Source organism: Eleutherodactylus coqui, chromosome 6, assembly GCF_035609145.1.
Source record: "Eleutherodactylus coqui strain aEleCoq1 chromosome 6, aEleCoq1.hap1, whole genome shotgun sequence".
Taxonomy (NCBI): domain Eukaryota; kingdom Metazoa; phylum Chordata; class Amphibia; order Anura; family Eleutherodactylidae; genus Eleutherodactylus; species Eleutherodactylus coqui.
In genome coordinates, this window is record NC_089842.1 from 41,896,937 (window position 1) to 41,915,878 (window position 18,942).

The 18,942-nt window shown below is 43.4% G+C and overlaps 1 protein-coding gene across 3 annotated transcripts in view; it reads left to right on the forward strand.

Moving 5' to 3' along the window:
- UBASH3B (ubiquitin associated and SH3 domain containing B) overlaps positions 1 to 18,942 on the forward strand; it is a 136,582-nt gene that overhangs the window by 93,861 nt on the left and 23,779 nt on the right. For all 3 annotated transcript variants that reach the window (XM_066606681.1, XM_066606679.1, XM_066606680.1), the window contains exons 4-6: positions 1,195 to 1,393; positions 15,095 to 15,264; positions 18,681 to 18,889. In XM_066606681.1, coding sequence (XP_066462778.1) covers positions 1,195 to 1,393; positions 15,095 to 15,264; positions 18,681 to 18,889 — 578 coding nt within the window. The remainder of the gene's footprint in view (positions 1 to 1,194; positions 1,394 to 15,094; positions 15,265 to 18,680; positions 18,890 to 18,942) is intronic.

Sequence of the window (18,942 nt, forward strand, 5' to 3'; positions counted from 1 at the left end):
CTATATACAGAGATGTTTTGCAACTTTATAATATATTTTTAAGTTCCGTTTCTCCCAGTTTTTAAAATCTCTGCGTTCTGTCAGTGAATTGTAACATAAATTGTAAGGCTGGGTTCACACAGGGTAAATTTGCCACGGAATTTCCCTGCAGAATTTCGCTGCGGCAAATCCGCTTGCAGTTGCTAATCCGGGGATTAGCCAGCCATGTGGACGAGATTTGTCAAATATCTCGTCCACACGGGGCGGACAATCCGTCGCGGCAAAGCCGGCACTAGCCAGCACTGCGGTGCGTATTTCTGGGATGCAGCATGTCCATTCTTTCTTTTTTTTTTTTTTTGCAGCCACGCTCCTCTCTTTGGAAGAGCCAATCGCAACGGAAAAGCATGCGGCGAAGCCGCTCAAAAACTCGCGGCACTTAGCGGTTTTACAGCTGCGCTTATCCTGTGGAAATCTCACGGTTTTTTGCTGCGGCAAAACCACGCGATTTCCACTGGGAAAGCATCCCGTGGGAACCCAGCATTACAATGCATTATTTTAGACATCTGTCTGAGTGCTAAACACAGCTAGGGCTCCAGACTTTTACCTCTTACTTGCCTTGATACATTGTAACAAGCAGGTTCAGATTAGGAAGAGGTTTCCAGTCTCTGGAGGTAAACAACAACATTCCTGTTCACTGACAGTAAGCACAGATCTTGAAAATGGGGATGAATTAAAACCAAAAGTAAATTCGTAAGTTTCAGAACTTTTCAGAATACAACGATTGAGCTTTAATTGAAGATCAGACTGGGCCTACAATGGTCCTTTTTACATACTGGTTTGCTTGACAAGTGGGGCTTGTAAATGGGCAATAGGCCGGCTCCACAGCGGTCACAATGCTGACACAATATATTTATTTTCACCTGTATAGCGAGACGCTGGGAACTCAGAAGTCATTGCTCCACCTTCCTTTTATAGTTCCTAAGTTCTTAGGGCCAAGTTGAGCCATTCCACTTTAGTTGGTCACATCTGCCTTGGCTGGCAGCACTCGCTTGTTCATTGTGGGCACATTGCAGCCTGGCGCACTATTCAGAGATTTTCCTTTAAGGCGCGCGTCTGGCTTCCATTGATCTCCAGTTGCGGTAATTGAATCTGAAGCGTCCAGAAGCAAATAACAGGATTATGGTGTGCTGATATTTATGCTTTGTTTCTGTGCAGTGTGAAGATAAGAACGTGGACGCGCTGTGCGAAGCTTTACAGACCACCGTCTCCCGCTGGAAATCCAAATTCCCTAATCCCCTACCCCTGGAGCTCTACACATCCTCGAATTTCATCGGCCTTTTTGTAAACGAAGAATGCGCTGAGGTTCTCAAGAAATTTGCAGCAGATTTTGCTGAAGAAGCTTTGATGAAAACAGGTGAGAACAGAATATGTCGGCATTCGAGCAGAACGGTGTTAAGTTGGGCGTGTCCGAAGAAGGGGCGTAGTGTATAACCAAACGGGGCCCCTCCTCATGCACGCTCACTACAAGTCGCCCTCCCTCCTACCTACCACCTGCCCCCCATGCCAGCCTCCATACAATTGTCCAACACCTCCATCCTAATGCTGGAACCTTTCACATCCCCAAAGCATCATTAACTATGGTCCTTTTATATGGGATGATTATCGTTCAGATTCCAACGCTCCTGCGGGAATCTCAATGAATTGTCCCGTGTAAAACACATGCAGCAACAAGCGCTCAAATGATTGCAAGTTCAAGTCCCCTGTGGGGAACTAAATAAAAGTGCAAACAAAAAGAGAGTCAATAAAGTTTTTTTTTTTAACTGTTAAAAATTAAAAAGATACTAATTTGAAAATTACTCCCCCAAAAATTTAAACAATTAATTAAAAAACACATATTTACCATAATGTTCATCCTGACAGCGCACATGGAGGTTGCCCTCTTGTTCTCGTTGGGACATGAAGAGGAGCGTTTAAAAGGCCACCTCCCACCACCATTCTTCAGTGTTCTTCCTGTCTCAATGGGACATGAGGAGTTCCCATGTGTGCCAGAGGATTGAGCGTCCTGAGGGCTGGAAACTCACAAAGGCCAGCGAATACCTGTTCAGGAGAGCGAAGGCGGTCTCCAGATCGCTGCCTTCTGCAAATGTTGCGGCATCCCTGCAGAAGGGCCCGAACTGAGTGCCCTGCGGAGTACAAGCTCACTCAGTCCGGATACCCGTTCAGGAGGGTGAAGGCGGTCTTCTGATCGCTGCCCCTCTGCAAATGCTTGGCATCCCTGTAGAGGGGCTGGCGTCTAATGGCGGCGCGGCGACTTGCGCAGAGTGATGATGCGGCACTGCGCCCCCCACATCATGATGTCAGGCGCACGTTTGGTGGCATCTAGGGCGCCAAATTAAAATGGCGATTTGAACCCCCTAGAGCCCACCCTGTGGCATACAAGCTCTGGATCACCTCCTAGAACATCCAGAACTGTCGAGCCCGAAATGGATAACACGGAAGGGAACATGAGAATCCCACCAACTGTGATCAGTCTACTTGGACAAACCCATAGCAGTGATAGCTGTATTGTGGGTATAATGGCTTCTCCTGTATTTTCAGGAGGAAGCATCTAAGCAAAAATCTGAAAGCAAAAAGAGGATTAAAAGATGTGCATTATGTACTAGGAAGGTAGACGACAATGCAAAAAAAGCTTATTTGTGCTGAATGTACTGCAAAAATTATCAAAGAAGAGCAACAATCCCAAGTGGATGGCCTCCGCCAAATGGTAAAGGAGGAGGTTCAAGCTATAAGAGCCGAACCGATCTCCAAGCCCCAGCCTGGACCTTCTAGGCCGGCAAAAAGGGCCCGTATACAAAGTTATTTATCATCCACATCTGGACCATCTGAAGTGGATTATTCTGAGCGGGAAATTTCAAAGTCAACAGCCCCCTAATTGTAGACAACGACAATAAAAAATATTATTTTTCAAATTAAGACCTGGAAGAACTGATATCGGCAGTTCGTAACACCATGGAAGTGGTGGATATCCAACAACCTAGATCTGTCCAATTTGAGATGTTTGGGGGTCTCGGCGCAGGAAATGTTTTCCCCGTAAATGAGACTTTGAGTCAACTCATATCAGAAAGGTGAGAAAAAGCAGAGAAAAGGTTATCTATGTCTAGAGAATTTCAAGATAGACTTTTGTTCGCACCTGAGGACACCAAATTATGGAACGAGGTACCAAAAGTGGACATTCAAGTGGCAAAATTAACCAGGAAAACCTCTCTACCTTTTGAAGACGCGTCGCAACTAAAAGAGCCTATGGATAAGAAAGCAGATTTTCTCCTGAAAAGAGCGTGGGAAGCCACAGCAAATCTGACAGATGCTAACATAGCAGCCACATCTGTTGCACGGTCTATGCACCTATGGCTCTCGCAGTTGGAGTCGCATTTAAAACAGAAGACCTCTAAAGAGGAATTGTTGCAGTGTACAAACTTCGGTTTTCATCCCTTCCCCTTAGGGAAATATTTGGTTACCCCAAATCAAACACTTCTTCTTCAAGCAAGATTGGAGGAGGGGGGTAAAAATTTGTTACATATGGGAGCCATTATACCAGTTCCTACAACGGAGCACAGTTTTGGTTATTATTCGTCTTTGTTTTTGGTGCCGAAACCCAATGGTTCTTTCAGAACCATACTTAATATAAAATCCCTTAATACATATATTGCTAATCGGCAGTTTGACTGTTTAATCAAGGGAATTGTGGACCTAATAGTTTCCATTTCAAACTGTTTAATCAAGGGAATTTAAGTACAGTAGGAAACCTACTATCATGTTCCCATCCATAAGTCGCACCAAAAATACCTTAGGTACGCAGTTAGAATGGACTCCAAAATTCTCAATTTTCAATCTATTTGTCTGCCTTTTGGTATATCAACCGCTCCAAGGTTTTTTTTCCAAAGTCATGATTGAGCCAATTGGGTTCCTCAGAAGCAGGGCAATTATTATAATCCCTTATCTAGATGATCTTTTAATAGTCTCAAATTATAATTCGCACTCTATGGGAGACACAAACTTTTCACTTAGCTAGGGTGGCTTATAAATTTTGAAAATTCTAGCTGAAACCCAGATACTAGGAAAATTTTTCTTGGAGTTCTTTTGGACTCTTCTAAAGGTTACTCTTTTTTACCTCCTACTAAGAGAAAGGATATAATCCACTCCATTAATAAGCTTAAGGGAAAGGACTAGGTCTCTATAAGAGAGAGTATGAAGGTCCTCGGACAAATGATGGCTTGTCTGCCGATGGACTCAATTTCATTCCAGACCTTTACAGCAGGAGATTTTGTCTTCCTGGGATAAGAGACAATTCTCACTAGATAAAAAGTTTAAGTTGTCCACCTCTGTAAAAAAGTCTTTAGATTGGTGGTCATCACCTTGCAACCTTAAAAAGGGTAGCAGTGGTCCCTATCCCCATCCATCTTGGAAAATACTGACGCTAGTGGGTCAGGTTGAGGGGCACAGATAGCAAATGAGAACCTGCAAGGTTCCTGGTCGGTCTCTGTCAGCTCTCAATCTTCTAATTATAGAGAGCTCAGAGCAGTGTCGGAAACATTGATTCAGGACGTAGATACAGTACGGGGAAAACATGTGAAAATATTATCTGACAGTGTGACTGCAATATCTTTCATTCGTCATCGGGGCCGTACCAGACACCCTCATCTACAGCAGTTATCAAAGAGAATATTCTCCTGGGCAGAGGACCACATGAAGTCACTATCAGTGGTACATCTAAAAGGCTCCCAGAATGGGGGCGTGGCCTGGATGGAGACCGGAGTAGTCGCAAGCCTCTGAGCTCAGCGAGAACCGGCCCTTAAAGCGACTGATAATACCACTCAAAGAGGAGAAAAACAGCGCTAACACTCACCGGAGATGGCAGCGAGACGGAGGGTTAAGACGGGACCGCAGCGGCTCACCAACTTTTTTGCAGCACGGCCGAGCGGAGGAGAGGAGTCGGAACGAGCGGCAGCGGAGCGGGCAGCCGGCGAACGAGACGGGGGAAGAGCGGACGAAACGGAGGAGCAGAGAAACACTCAGAAAAAAGGTAAAGGACCCTCTTCCGTGCCCCTATCCTCAAAACCCCTAGCCACAGCATTGAGAAGAAGCCCAGGGCTAGGGAAAGGAAAAGAGGCACAGGCAGGAACATCCAAGATGGCGCCTGACACGAGGCCGGCTAACAGACCCCCCGCTACTCCAACACAGCAGTTAAATCATGCAGTAGCAGAACATACAGCAACAGAGCCCCCAGAACATGACAGCCCCCGGGATCCCCTGATTGTGCAGACCCAAGAAAAACAGGGCAACACAAAAGTAGTGGAAGTAAACTATGCTGACACTATCCAGAACATGCAATGTTCAGAACAACCAGCGTCTGAAAAATTTATAAAAAATATGATAATAGCGCTGAGAGAGTCCCTGCAAAGGGACATGTCCTCCATGTCAGCCTCATTAAACTTATCAGTGACAGACCTGGGCAACAGAGTGGATCACATGGAGGGGAAAATGGCAGAAATGACGACGTCTCACAACGACTTAATAGACGCGCATTACAGCGTAGCAGATGAGCTGGAAGCGCTAAAAAGAAAAGTGGCAGATATGGAGGACCGAAGTAGACGAAATAATCTGAAAATAAGGGGGATAGAGGAAACGGTCCCGAACTCAGAACTAAAAAGATACCTCCAACAATTTATAAAATGCCTACTGCCTGACTCGACGGAGGAGGAAAGAATAATTGACAGGGCACATAGACTGCCCCGGGCTAACTCAGTGCCAAACCACCTCCCCAGAGACGTTATTGTGAGGATCCACTTTTTTCATATTAAAGAGAGACTCTTATATGAAACGAGAAAAAATACATCATTGCCAACACCATACAATCAAATAAAGCTGTTCACAGACCTCTCACAAGCGACGATACAATCAAGGAAGAAATTCCGAGAGATCACGCTAGCTCTCCGAGAGAACAAGATTCTTTACAAATGGGGATTCCCACCCAAACTGATAATAAACAAAGAAGGAAAAAATTACTTGATACAAAACCCAGAAGAAGGCATTCAAACTCTAAAAAAATGGAACATACATACAGAAAGACCCAACGCCCCGAGACGTCTCGACCCAGAATGGAATGAAATAGCCAATGACTGAAGGTGATACCTTAAATAAGCAAAACTACAGACCAGCCGACGAGCCCCCCCTCCCCTCGCTCCCTGACAACAAAAAAAAAAAAAAAAAAACACAGAAAGAAACTAAGAACCCTCTACGAAATCCAATTACAGGTTAAAATAGGGCCTGGACACTCGCACAGGCTGGACTTTATTTCCCCCCAACAACAAGTGATGCTCTCTCTGAAGACGCCTGAAAGCCGAAAGAGAGAATCTCTCACTTTGATTTTGTTTTTTGTTCTTCTCCCCGCCTGGTTAGGGGATCAGTTTTTACCCGATTACCTCCACCCACCTCAAAGGCACAGTGCAATAGAAGAAGTAAAGCTAAACCAAAAGGAAAACAACAAAACAGAACGAATAGAGAAACCACTAAACGAGAATGATAATTTAGGAGATCCAGACTCTAGGATTACAAAGCATCTAAACATCCCGCCATCATGAAGGTGAAGATAATGTCATATAATGTAAAGGGACTCAACTCCCCACACAAAAGGTCGTCTCTCTGGAGGGATGCATTAGCCGAGGGGGCGGATATTATTTGTCTGCAAGAGACACACTTCATAAAAGAAAAACATCCAAAATTCTCACATCCAAAATTCCCTGAAGTTTACATGTCTTGTACGGAAAAGAAGAAGGCAGGAGTACTAATTGCGATTAAGGACTCTGTGGACTTCAAACTGATCGAGTCAATATCGGACGTGAATGGTAGATATGTAATACTGATCTGTCAATTGAATGATATGCTGGTAACACTTGTAAATGTATATGTACCGAACAGTGCTCAGATACACTTCCTTAACAGGCTGATGAGGAAAATTAACAAAATCAAAAAGGGTCAGCTTTTGTTATGTGGTGATTTTAACCTGATCCATGATAGAGGTATTGACACCAATAACAAAAGAATGGCATCGCCCACGTTGGCACCTTGGCTACTAAAGGAAGAAATGTATGATTCATTTAGATGCATCAACGCAAATGCCAGGGAATATACATTTTACTCCTCTAGGCACAGAACCTTCACCAGGATCGATATGATCCTGGTGGACTTCTTCCTACTACCAAAGGTAAAAGATGCCTCAATTGGGATAACCTCTTGGTCGGACCACGCTCCGGTTTTCCTAACCATGAGCTTATCACAGTCAGCAAACACTCCAAAAATATGGAGAAACAACCTGTTTCTGATGAAGGCTGACCCGTACAAAAAACAAATATCTGAAGCCATTAAGGAATATTTTACATTTAATGACCTCCCCGAAACCAGCCCATTTGTATTATGGAATGCACACAAGACAGTCATCAGGGGCATATTAATCCAGCAAGGCTCCCGCTACAAAAAGGAAAAAACAAAAAACCTTGACAATCTACTTACACAACTAAAAGACCTAGAAACAGAAATTCAAAAAACACCGACGGACATGCTACATAAAAAACTCCTCAGCACTAGACAACAACTAAGAGACCTCCTACTGTTACAACATGAAAAACAGATCAGAACATATAAAACAACTTACTACACAGAAAATAACAAGTTCACTAGCTATATGGCACGCAGAGTCAAACAAGCAAGAATCAAAGCAAGAATTCCATACATAAAAGAAATAGGATCTGAAAACAAAACACATAACCCAAAAGACATAGCAGAGATTTTTAAAAAATTCTACGCCAAACTCTACAACTTGAAAGACGACCCGACAGTAACCCAGCCTAACAAAGACAGCATTGGGGAATTCCTAGATAACATCAACCTCCCAACCATAAATAAGGAACAATTAGACAAGTTGAATGCCCCAATAACAGAACAAGAAATTCTAAAGACGATTAGCGATCTAAAAAAGGATAAAGCACCAGGGCCGGATGGGTACTCTAACGAGTACTATCAGACCTATAAAATAGAGCTAATTAAAAGCCTTACAAAAATATTCAACGAAATAAAAAAAACAGGAACCCTGCCTGCAGAAATGCTCCAGGCTACGATAGTGGCGATTCCCAAACCTGGTAAAGACCCCTCCTCTCCGACAAATTTTAGACCAATTTCACTACTGAATAGTGACATAAAAATCTACTCAAAAATCCTGGCACAAAGACTGAAAGATATCATCCCAGAATTAGTGCATAGTGATCAGGTGGGGTTCACCCAGGGCCGGCAGGCATCAGATGGGACGAGGAGAATATTGGGTCTGATGGAGAAGATGACGGAGATGCGAACGCCTTCTCTGCTCCTAACCCTGGATGCGGAGAAGGCGTTCGACAGGATCCATTGGGAGTACGCCTTCTCGGTCCTTAAAAAATTTGGATTCACAGGAGAAATATTAGGGGCCATACAGGCATTATATACAGTCCCATCCGCTAGAGTATTAATAAACGGAACACTTTCAACTCCATTCCAAATATCAAACGGCACCCGCCAGGGATGCCCATTGTCACCCCTGTTGTTCATTCTGACAATGGAACCGTTCGCAGAAACAATTAGAACAGACCCAGAAATAAAAGGAATCCCACTGCCATTTCGCCAACATAAAATCGGCCTTTTTGCGGACGATGTCGCACTACTCATGTCTAACCCACTACCTTCACTTAGGGCAATAATAAAAATCATTAACAAATTCGGACAAGTCTCATACTATAAAATTAATTCACATAAGTCCCAACTACTGGGAGTGGGAATACCCAAAACTCTCAAAGAAATAATTAAAAAAGAATTCCCCTTCTCCTGGGAAGACAAACAGATCCCATACCTAGGTCTAAAACTAACTACCCCTTTAAATGACACCCCTCAAATAAATATCAACTCATTACTTAAGTCGCTCCAATCTGATCTGGAAAGATTTGAAAAAATAGAACCATCATGGTTGGGAAGGATACTTTGTATAAGATGATGGCACTTCCAAAAGTCCTTTACATTTTTAGGACTATGATTTACCCCCTCCCCCAAAAAATAATCAAAAGCCTTCAAAAACAAATGATGGCATTTATATGGCAAAACAAAAAACCAAGAGTAGCGGCGGCAATATTATACTCTTCAAGAGATAGGGGGGGGATGGGAGTTCCCAACCTTACAGCCTATCACAGAGCAACAATTCTCCAGCAGCTGAGATCATGGTGCCAGCCCCAAAACAACACGAGTTGGCCAGAAATAGAAAAACACCTAGGGGGAGGTAGAAATTTGGGTACATTACTACTCGCAAGTGCAATAGACCCAACAATAAGAACCCCAAAACATTCAGCAATCAGAATTTCAATTGAAACATGGAGACACACGTTAAAAATCTCCAAGACCCACCAACCAAGAAGCCAAATACCTCTTCCTATTGACACATTAGAACTCCTAATCCCAAACCTGTCGCTTACTGACTGGAAAAAAAAAGGAATAGAACTAATAGCAGATATACAAGAGAACAGCAAGTTGATACCCTTCGATAGATTATGCACAGAGAGGAACTTAAATAGAGAGAACCTGTTTCAATACAGACAAATCAAAAGCTACCTGACGGACAATAAAGTCCCAACACTATCATTACCCACACAATTATACAAATTCCTGTTTGCCAGAGAAATCCCAAAAACGAGACTAAAAACCTGGTATGAGGTGCTAAATGGAGAAGCGAAGGGGGACATGAACAAACAAAAAAAAATACACATACTTAACTGGGAAAGAGACTTGAAGATATCCTATGATATGGAATATTGGGCCAAAACATGTAGAAGAACTTACAAAAGTACAGTGAGCTCCAGACTTCTAGAGGTCCATCAGAAGGTACTGACGAGATGGTACTACTCTCCGCTGAAACTAGCATCACTCTTTCCGAATGCGTCGGAACTTTGCTGGAGAGGATGCGGAAAAGCTGGATCCCTACTACACTTACTATGGGAATGCCCACATATACAGCCGTTATGGCAGTCAGTACTAGCAATGATTAACCGACTTCTAGGATTGAGATCCTCTCTTGGACCACAGACAACCATACTACTATTAGAACTAGAAAAAACGCCTCCCCATAACAGAAAGTTGATAGCACATATACTCCTTAGTGTCAAACTATTGTTAGTCAGAGAGTGGAAATCCACAAAAATCCCCACCTTAAATAAACTTATCGACATGGTAACTGAGCACTGTTCGTTTGAAAAACTGTATGCGATTAAACAAGACAGAATGCATGACTTCAGAGAGACATGGAAACCCTGGCTGGACGGAATAACAAAAGGACTGCTGCCATACCAGCATCAAACGCAACTAGGATACTAACCCAAGAAGAACCTGGATAACAAGAGATAAACGAACACAAATTGAAGAAACACAAAATTTGTTTTGTGCCTGATACCCACCCATACACCCCAACCCTGTCAACTCCCCCTCCCCACCTTCCCTACCCTTTCATACGTTCACAAAATATGTTTAAAAATAAAGAGAAAAAAAAAAAAAAAAAAATTATAAGGTTTTGATGCACAGAGATGTCCATATGTACCGATTAGAAATATGTTATTGACAATGTAAATGTGGATACTTACCAACAGTTAAATAAAAATCATTGAAATTAAAAGGCTCCCAGAATATTGTCACAGACTATCTGAGTTGGGAGAAACTGGACACAGGAGAATGGTCTTTGAACATATACGTCTTCTATTTCCTGACGTCTCAGTGGCGATACCCCCAAATAGACCTATTTGCAGGCAAAACAAATGCAAAATGCAGCAGATTCTTTTCCCTGAACCCCACGGAGAATCCTCTGGCGTTGGACGCTCTGTCCCAGGAATGGGATATGGATCTGGCATATGCCTTTCCCCCCCTCTCATTGATTTCTCGGGTCCTTCAGAAGATCAAGAACTGTCGGGTCAGGAGTATTTTCATCGCCCCAGCGTTGCCAAAAAGACACTGGTTTATGTTGTTGACCTCCTTGACAATACATATGCCAATTGCACTACCCCTCAGGTAGGACCTTCTGTCCTAGGGTCCAGTCTTCTATCTGGGTGCAGGTAGCGGCTCTTAATTCCGTGTTCGATGTCCAACTAAGCGAAAACAGATGAATACGCAGGTTTTTACAGGGAGCAGATAGGCTTAAACCATTTGTTAGGAAATCAATTCCTGCTTGGGACCTTAATGTGGTCTTGGATAGTCTCTGCAAACCTCCATTCGAACCTATACTGTCAGTATTGCTCAAAAACCTGTCTATTTAATAGCTTTTTTTTAACAGCCATTACAACTGCTAGAAGAATTGGCGAGTTACGAGCTTTATCTTGTAGGGAACCATACTTAAAAATACTGGATGATAGAATAGTCTTGAGACTAGATCCTTCTTTTCTTCCAAAAGTAGTGTGCAAGTTCCATATGGAACAAGAAATAATTCTACCCTCCTTTTGTCAGAATTTCAGGAATGATAAAGAACGGCGCCTACATAATTTAGATGTCAGACAGGCAGTCCTAACTTACAAGTCTCGCAGACCTTTAGGAAGTCGGATAACCTGTTCCTTCAGTTCCAGGGTCAAAATAACGGCATCTAAAGATACCATTGCCAGATGGATTTAAACAACAATGCAGGAAGTATATAAATCCAAAAATCTATCGGTCCCCGAAGGGATAGGAGCCCACTCTATGAGGTCATTGTGAAGGCTGAACACAGTGAAGCCTTGACAGAGCAAATTTGTAAGTCAGCAACGTGGTCTAGCATCCACACCTTTTCTAAACCCTATCGCTTGGATCTCCACTCTGGTAGGGAGCGGGCCTTTGGGCAGAAGGTCCTCCAGGCTGTGGTAACCCCCTGATGTGTCGGTGGTAATTTGGTATTGCCTCCATATGTGCTGTCAGGATGGACGTTATGGTAAAACTGGAATTATTCTTACCGTTAATTCCTTTTCCATGAGTCCATCATGGCAGCACATACTTCTCCACCCTGATGAACTACTGCATATAGTGAATGTAAACTTAACAGTATGTTGTTTTCAGCAGCAATAAAAGTTTGGGCCACGTACCCGTTGTGATAATTTGAAGCCGCTGGAGAATGATGGTGGGGGGTGGCCTTTCAAACTCTCTTCTTCCTGTCCCAACGATCTCAAGAGGGCAACCTCCCTAATTCCAGTTTTTGAATAGTTGTATATGTAAAAGTCCGAACTATTAAAATATCACAATATTTATCCCACATGGAATGCCACAATTGCGCAATTTAGGCCGCTTTCACAAAAGGGGGACAAAATTGCGCAATTTTCTCGCCATGCGACAGTGCTACAAGTCGCATGCATGTGAAGCCCATGCTTTCCGATGGGTTCCTGCACATTAGCGATGGTTTGTAGGCTGCTACATTGCGTGAAAAAGAAATTGCAGCATGCTGAACATTGCCGCGATTTGCGATGCTTTGTAGCCCATGTTTCCCTGGAGGCGGGGTTTATGAACCCCCTAACCAGGAAGCGAAAGTTGGAGACTGCAAACAAGTGCGGCAAAGCGTCAGAATCAGAAGAGTGGACAGCACCTGTTAGGTGATGAATTCGTTTTTTTAAAATTGCAACTAGGGCTTATTTTCAGGGTAGGGCTTATATTTCAACCCACCCACGGAAATCCTGGCAAAAGAGCGCCTAAAAATCCCGATTTCGCCATGAGAAAACGCAGCAATATCGCACAGAAATAGTGGGAATACAGCTGCAATATGGCGGCGATTTTTCTCGCAGTGATATCGCTATCGTCCGTATGAAAGAGGCCTCATTATTATCGCGGCTCCCAAAAATTTTTGACCCTGATGTTAAATACTGTGTGAGCCGTCTGACTTGTTTCTTCTTTTTTTTAAATTTCCAGCTTTGTCGCTTAGCGACGTTGCGTATGTACAGCGTCTATTACGCGCCCATAGAGAACGTAATACATGGAGACCTAGAACATGCTGTGTTCTTTTTTTACACGTAGATTATACACAATGTATACAATGTGAATGCAGCATGAGAATCAGCGTGCTTCCATTGACTCCATTCATGCGCATAATACATTATTAAAAAGCCCTAAAAAGCGATCAAAATGTATACATTTCCCACAATGGCAATAATAAAAACTATAGCTCAAAAAACGAGCCCTTATACAGCCCAATCAACGAAAAAGTTTTAGAAAGTTACATGTCTCAAGCAATTTTTGTTTAAGAAATAGTTGTATTTACTTTTTTAAAAATAGAAAAAAACATTTTTAAAAAACTCTATACATTTGGGATCACCGTATTGTACTGACCCACAGAACATATGTCATTTCTAATGGCTGTAATAACTACCACCCCACCAAAAATGGCGCAATTGCATTTCTTTAAACAATTTAGAGAGGACATCTTTTAAAAAACGTTTTTCTGTACATTATATGGTACAGTAAATGGTACAATTAGAAAATACTACTTGTCCTGCAAAAAAAGCCCTTATGCGGTTATGGTTCCTGGAAGGCGGGGATGAAAAAACAAGGATAAAAAAAAAATCTCTGGTTCTGAAGCGGTTAAAGCCGTCTTTTGAGCGCCAATCGTTGTGTGTAAGCGCGCGCCCATCGTGCATTTTTCGTTGCCTATTCGTTCATCATTGTCTTTCAGTCGGCTTAAAAACCATCATTTTGACAGATCGCTTTTGGTTTGATTTACATGACATCCGTTCAGCGATTAGATGGGAGTGTTTAATCATTTGGCGAGGCGTATATTCAGCCGGCTAACGGCAGAGCGATTGGCTGTCAGGAGGACAAAGCTTCGATTTTTAACAGGCCCACCTAGTGCTCCACCATTGGCCGTGCCGTTGTGACGGACCCCGCAAGCAGCAACCAAGACCGTTGAAAAATGAATTTGCCTTTTTAACCGCACGTGCGAGGGTCTCGGATTAACGGATTATTTTTGTTTTGGTTCGTTACTAGATTTTAGGTCACTAATAGGTCAATAATACACAAAAATACACGTATTTTTGACACGGATGACCATGAGATTATTTACATTCCAATGACATCAATACTATCCTTTGTACCACCTAGTTTTTTTCATATAACTTTCACAATTCCTTCACATAGATCGTCTTTTTTGAACTTTTATATTGAAGACCTCTAGTTTCTTTCTGTCACTGCTAGGTTTTCTATAAAGACCGGATAAGCGCAGCCACCATTGTCAGAGCCGATAGAAAGAAGCTCTTTTTTTTTCTCCTTCACTAAATGCAGACGCCTTCAAACAAACTATCACTCAGTTATCGCTTAATTATCGTTTAATGCAAATGCTACACAGCGATAATCTAACGACTGGAAGGCCCGGCCGTTGCGTCCATTTTCCAACGATTTTCGTTAAAACGTCCGTCTTTAAAAGCAAAACCATTGCTTAATTTTGATCGTTCTAACGAATTTTGAGCGATGTGTCTAAATGGCCCCTTAGGCCGCCTTCACACTGACGAGAAAATAGACAAGTGAATGAGTGAATACGCATGATGATAAAATGAATGATTTTTAATGGTTTCATTCTCATTTGCAATGTTTTCACTCCTGCGTGAAAAAAAACCCATCAAAAACTGTGGGAGGACATCGCGATCCCCTGCCGGATGAAGGGAACCCCCAGAGTGATGTGCGACTATTTCCTTCTCCGCCTCCAGGGGATTTCAGAAGGATTGCGAGGGCATCGCCCTCGCCGGTGTGGATCATTACGTGATCGTCCCCCAACCCCCCAGACCTCATAGCAGACATATGTATGGCTTTCCTTTACAGCTGACATTTGATAGAGCGGCACAGAACTGCCTTATGACTTTTTTTTATGAGGATCTGGATTATCAATCCGTTCTGACATATCTGTCCTAGTAAAGAATTATGATATTGGGGGTTCAGAGATGGACCCTCTGAAAAATGTGACCCCTTTTCATTAAAAGGTTGCTAACTCTTGCTGGGAACGTATAGAAGGCATGGGGTTAATATAATGTGGGATGATTGTCTGGATTTTGTCTGCTTTCAGATGTCCGAGTGGAGCCGCACAAAAAGCAGTTACATGTGACGCTGGCGTATCACTTCCAGGCAAATCACCTGCCCACCCTGGAAAAACTGGCGCAGAACATCGACCTGAACCTGGGATGTGATTGGGTGGCGACCATATTTTCCAGGGACATCCGATATATTAATCATGAGGTAACGCAGACCCCTAAAATAAATGAAAAAGCAACCCCCAAAATAGAAATCTGAGTCCCATCAAGTTCTTGAGGCACTTTTACACGGGACGCCCTGTTGGACGCGGATGGCCAATAAGTTGCCCCAGCGCTGATTGTTATTGTGCTTTTACACTGGAACGATGATCACCAGTGAATGGAGGCGGAGCGGGGATCGTTCTGGCCGCCATTCACAGTAAACGGGCAATCGTTCCTAGATGAAAAGCTGCCGCTGAGACTGCAGAGACTGTACGAAGGACGAGTTTATCATTCGTCGTTCAGGTGTGAGTGCATTTAGGCTGAACGATAATCTCGCTGATCGCTGGAATCTAAACGATTTCTCGGCCCGTATAAAAGGGCACTCAGTCCTATATGTGTCTGGGAAGCTGGATGAAAACAATGTAGAGTCCTGGTGGGATTGTAATGGGCTGGCAGCTAGCTGGGATATCCGTAGGGGCAATTCTGTTTAGCAGTAACGCCCTCCTTCTAATCTTTGTACGACTGCAAGCCTTCCACCACCAATAATGGTGCTTCCAACTATTTAAAGGCACATTAGACACTAAAATTGCAGCATAACTTTTATGATGAACAACAAACCCCCCTCTTTACACCATATTATAGTCAGACCGCAGAGCATACATAGTCCCAGTTATAATCACTGCAGTCTGAATATCTGGCCAGATCAGGCATTCAGGAGATCAGAAAAGCTGCGTCTCAACTATAATTTGTGTGTGTGTGTGTGTGTGTGTATATATATATATATATATATATATATATATATACATATATATAAAATGTATGTGTGTGTATACATACATACATACACACACATATATAATGCATGTACACAAAGTGATGCTGGAGCAGGCAATAACATGTTCACAGGTTTGGTAACACTGAAGAGGTTTATGAGCGTGGGCTGAGCTGACTTCCTGAATGCTATCTTAAACAAACATTATACAGATCGACCTTGTGGCTGGTTTCATGGACAGTGGCTGATAACAGAGAATCATCAGTTACTTTCAGTTATATGGTCGATAAACAATAATGACACATACGAACAATTTTTACAGACAGAACTCAAAGGTGTATACATGTATAGATTTTCTTGCACCCGTGGCAGAGGTTCAGTTTGGTGCACCCTCCCCTTTTGTGACCACACTTTAATAATAATAGTGCTCCCTTTGTAAGTCACAGTAATAATAATACCACTCCCCTTGTAATAAAAGTGCTCCCATAATGGCCCCCTACAGTAATAGTGCTCCCATTGTGTCCCCGCCCACAGTAGTAAGGCTCCCATTGTGGCACCCCACAGTAATAGGACTTTGCTTGTGGTCCCCCACAGTAATAGTGCTCCCCTTGTCGTCCCCAGTAGTAATAATTGTGCTCCTCTTGTGACCCCCAGTACTAATAGTGCTACTATTATGGTATCCAGTACTAATAGTGCTCCCATTGTGGCCTCCAGTATTAATAGGGCTCCCATTGTGGCCTCCAGTAGTAATAGTGCTCCCATTGTGGCCTCCAGTATTAATAGGGCTCCCATTGTGGCCTCCAGTATTAATAGTGCTCCCATTGTGGCCTCCAGTAGTAATAGTGCCCCCATTGTGGCCTCCAGTAGTAATAGTGCCCCCATTGTGGCCTCCAGTAGTAATAGTGCCCCCATTGTGGCCTCCAGTAGTAATAGTGCCCCCATTGTGGTCTCCAGTACTAATAGTGTGCTCCATATGGCCCCTAGTAGTAATAGTGCTCTCCATGTGGCCTTCAGTAGTAATAATGCTCTCCATGTGGCCTTCAGTAGTAATAGTGCTCTCCATTTCGCCCCTCAGGTGCTTGCTATTTGCAGAGGTGAAGTGTGTGTTTGGCGTGGTCCACAGCAATCCACCAACTTCCGACTTGGTCAGGCCAGTGCACCCTGGCCCTCCAACGTAATTTCACACAGGGCACATGCCGCGTCTGCACCCCCAACTATGGCCTGATGTAATGTAATCATACCCTCCCTGCAAGCCACCCCCCGTGTGTTTAAATTCCTCATCAATTTCAAAAGCTCTGCTTGCTGACAATGAATAGGGCATCCTTTTTAACATCCAGAGGCTGAGTACCCTTCTACTATTTCTCAAAGTTGTGGGTTTATTATAATATATCCAAACTAGACAATCCTCTGTGAGCTAAATACATCATCGGCACAATCTCTCCCTGTCCTGATAGTTTGTTACAATGTATCAGTGCCGATAAAACCATATCAGATAACAGATAATTGTCTAAACAGGCTACAGTTGTGACACAACCTCTCCTGTGAGAGGTTTTGGGTCATTACAGGATTTTGGCCTTTAGATGTAAAATGGCAAAATTCTGGCAATTCTGTGTGAAAATTGCATTGAGACTTTCATATTTTTGTGCGTGTTTTGACAGTGGAATATTCCACTGTGCAGAACATTCCACACCAAAAAGCATATGTGTAACATGCAAATTTTGACACAGATTTGAAAATGGCTTAAATCTGCCGGCAATTCCATGTCAAAACCCACATTTAGAGATGAGGATTTTGGTGCAGATTTTGACAGTGAAATATTGCGCAGCGCATTGTGGAATATTGTGCTATGCGTGAAAGTGCCCTGAGAGAATTACGCACCAAAATCCATACGGCTAAATGCGGATTTTAACCCTTCCCAATCCAATTTGTATCCTGCTTTTCCTAGGGGGCTTACTCTTTTTCTGCCGTTATAAAACGGCGCTATCTGCTGGCTAAAGCCAGTACTGCATGAGGTGACATGTTGGATAGGCTCCAACAGCAGAGAGGCTGGCAATATATAGTAAGAGAACCCTGACGGACGTCTTCCAATATTGGAGCTGTACAGCCTTAAATCATAATGTCTTTAGACGTCAGACAGTGGATTGGAAAGGGTTAATGCAGAATTGCAGATAGAGTTCTATCATTTTCAATTTTGTATCAAAAGTCGCACCTTAACAGTGAGGAATTTGGTGCTGAATAGAGATGAGCGAGCATACTCGGCTACGCCCCTTTTTCGCCCGAGCGCCGCGATTTTCGAGTACTTCCGTACTCAGGCGAAAAGATTCAGGGGGCGCCGTGGGTGAGTGGGGGGTTGCAGCGGGGAGTGGGGGGGAGAGGGAGAGAGGGCTCCCCCCCGTTCCCCACTGCTACCCCCCGCGCCGCCACGCCTCCCCCCGATGCCCCCCGAATCTTTTCACCCGAGTACGGAAGTACTCAAAAATAGCGGTACTCGATCGAGTAATTACTCGAAACGAGTACGTTCGCTCATCTCTAGTGCCGAATATTCCGCAATTTTTTTACGGAATATTCTGGTGCCTGACAAAGCACCCTAATGCTCTAATTCATCTTTCATAGCTGTTGCTCAGCAGGTTGTGTTCTCTTGTGTTCAGACGTTGCAGGTTTTATACCCGTACATACCACAAAACGACGACGAACTAGAGCTGGTGCCTGCAGACTTCATTTTCATGTCCCCCGTAGAACAGACCAACACCAGTGAAGGTTGGATTTATGGCTCGTCGCTCGCCACTGGATGTTCCGGTCTCTTACCTGAGAACTACGTGACAAAAGCTGATGAATGTGGCACCTGGGTATTTCATGGGTAAGGGCACCTACCATATCATCTCACTAATCTGTATCCAGCTCCTGTTTTTT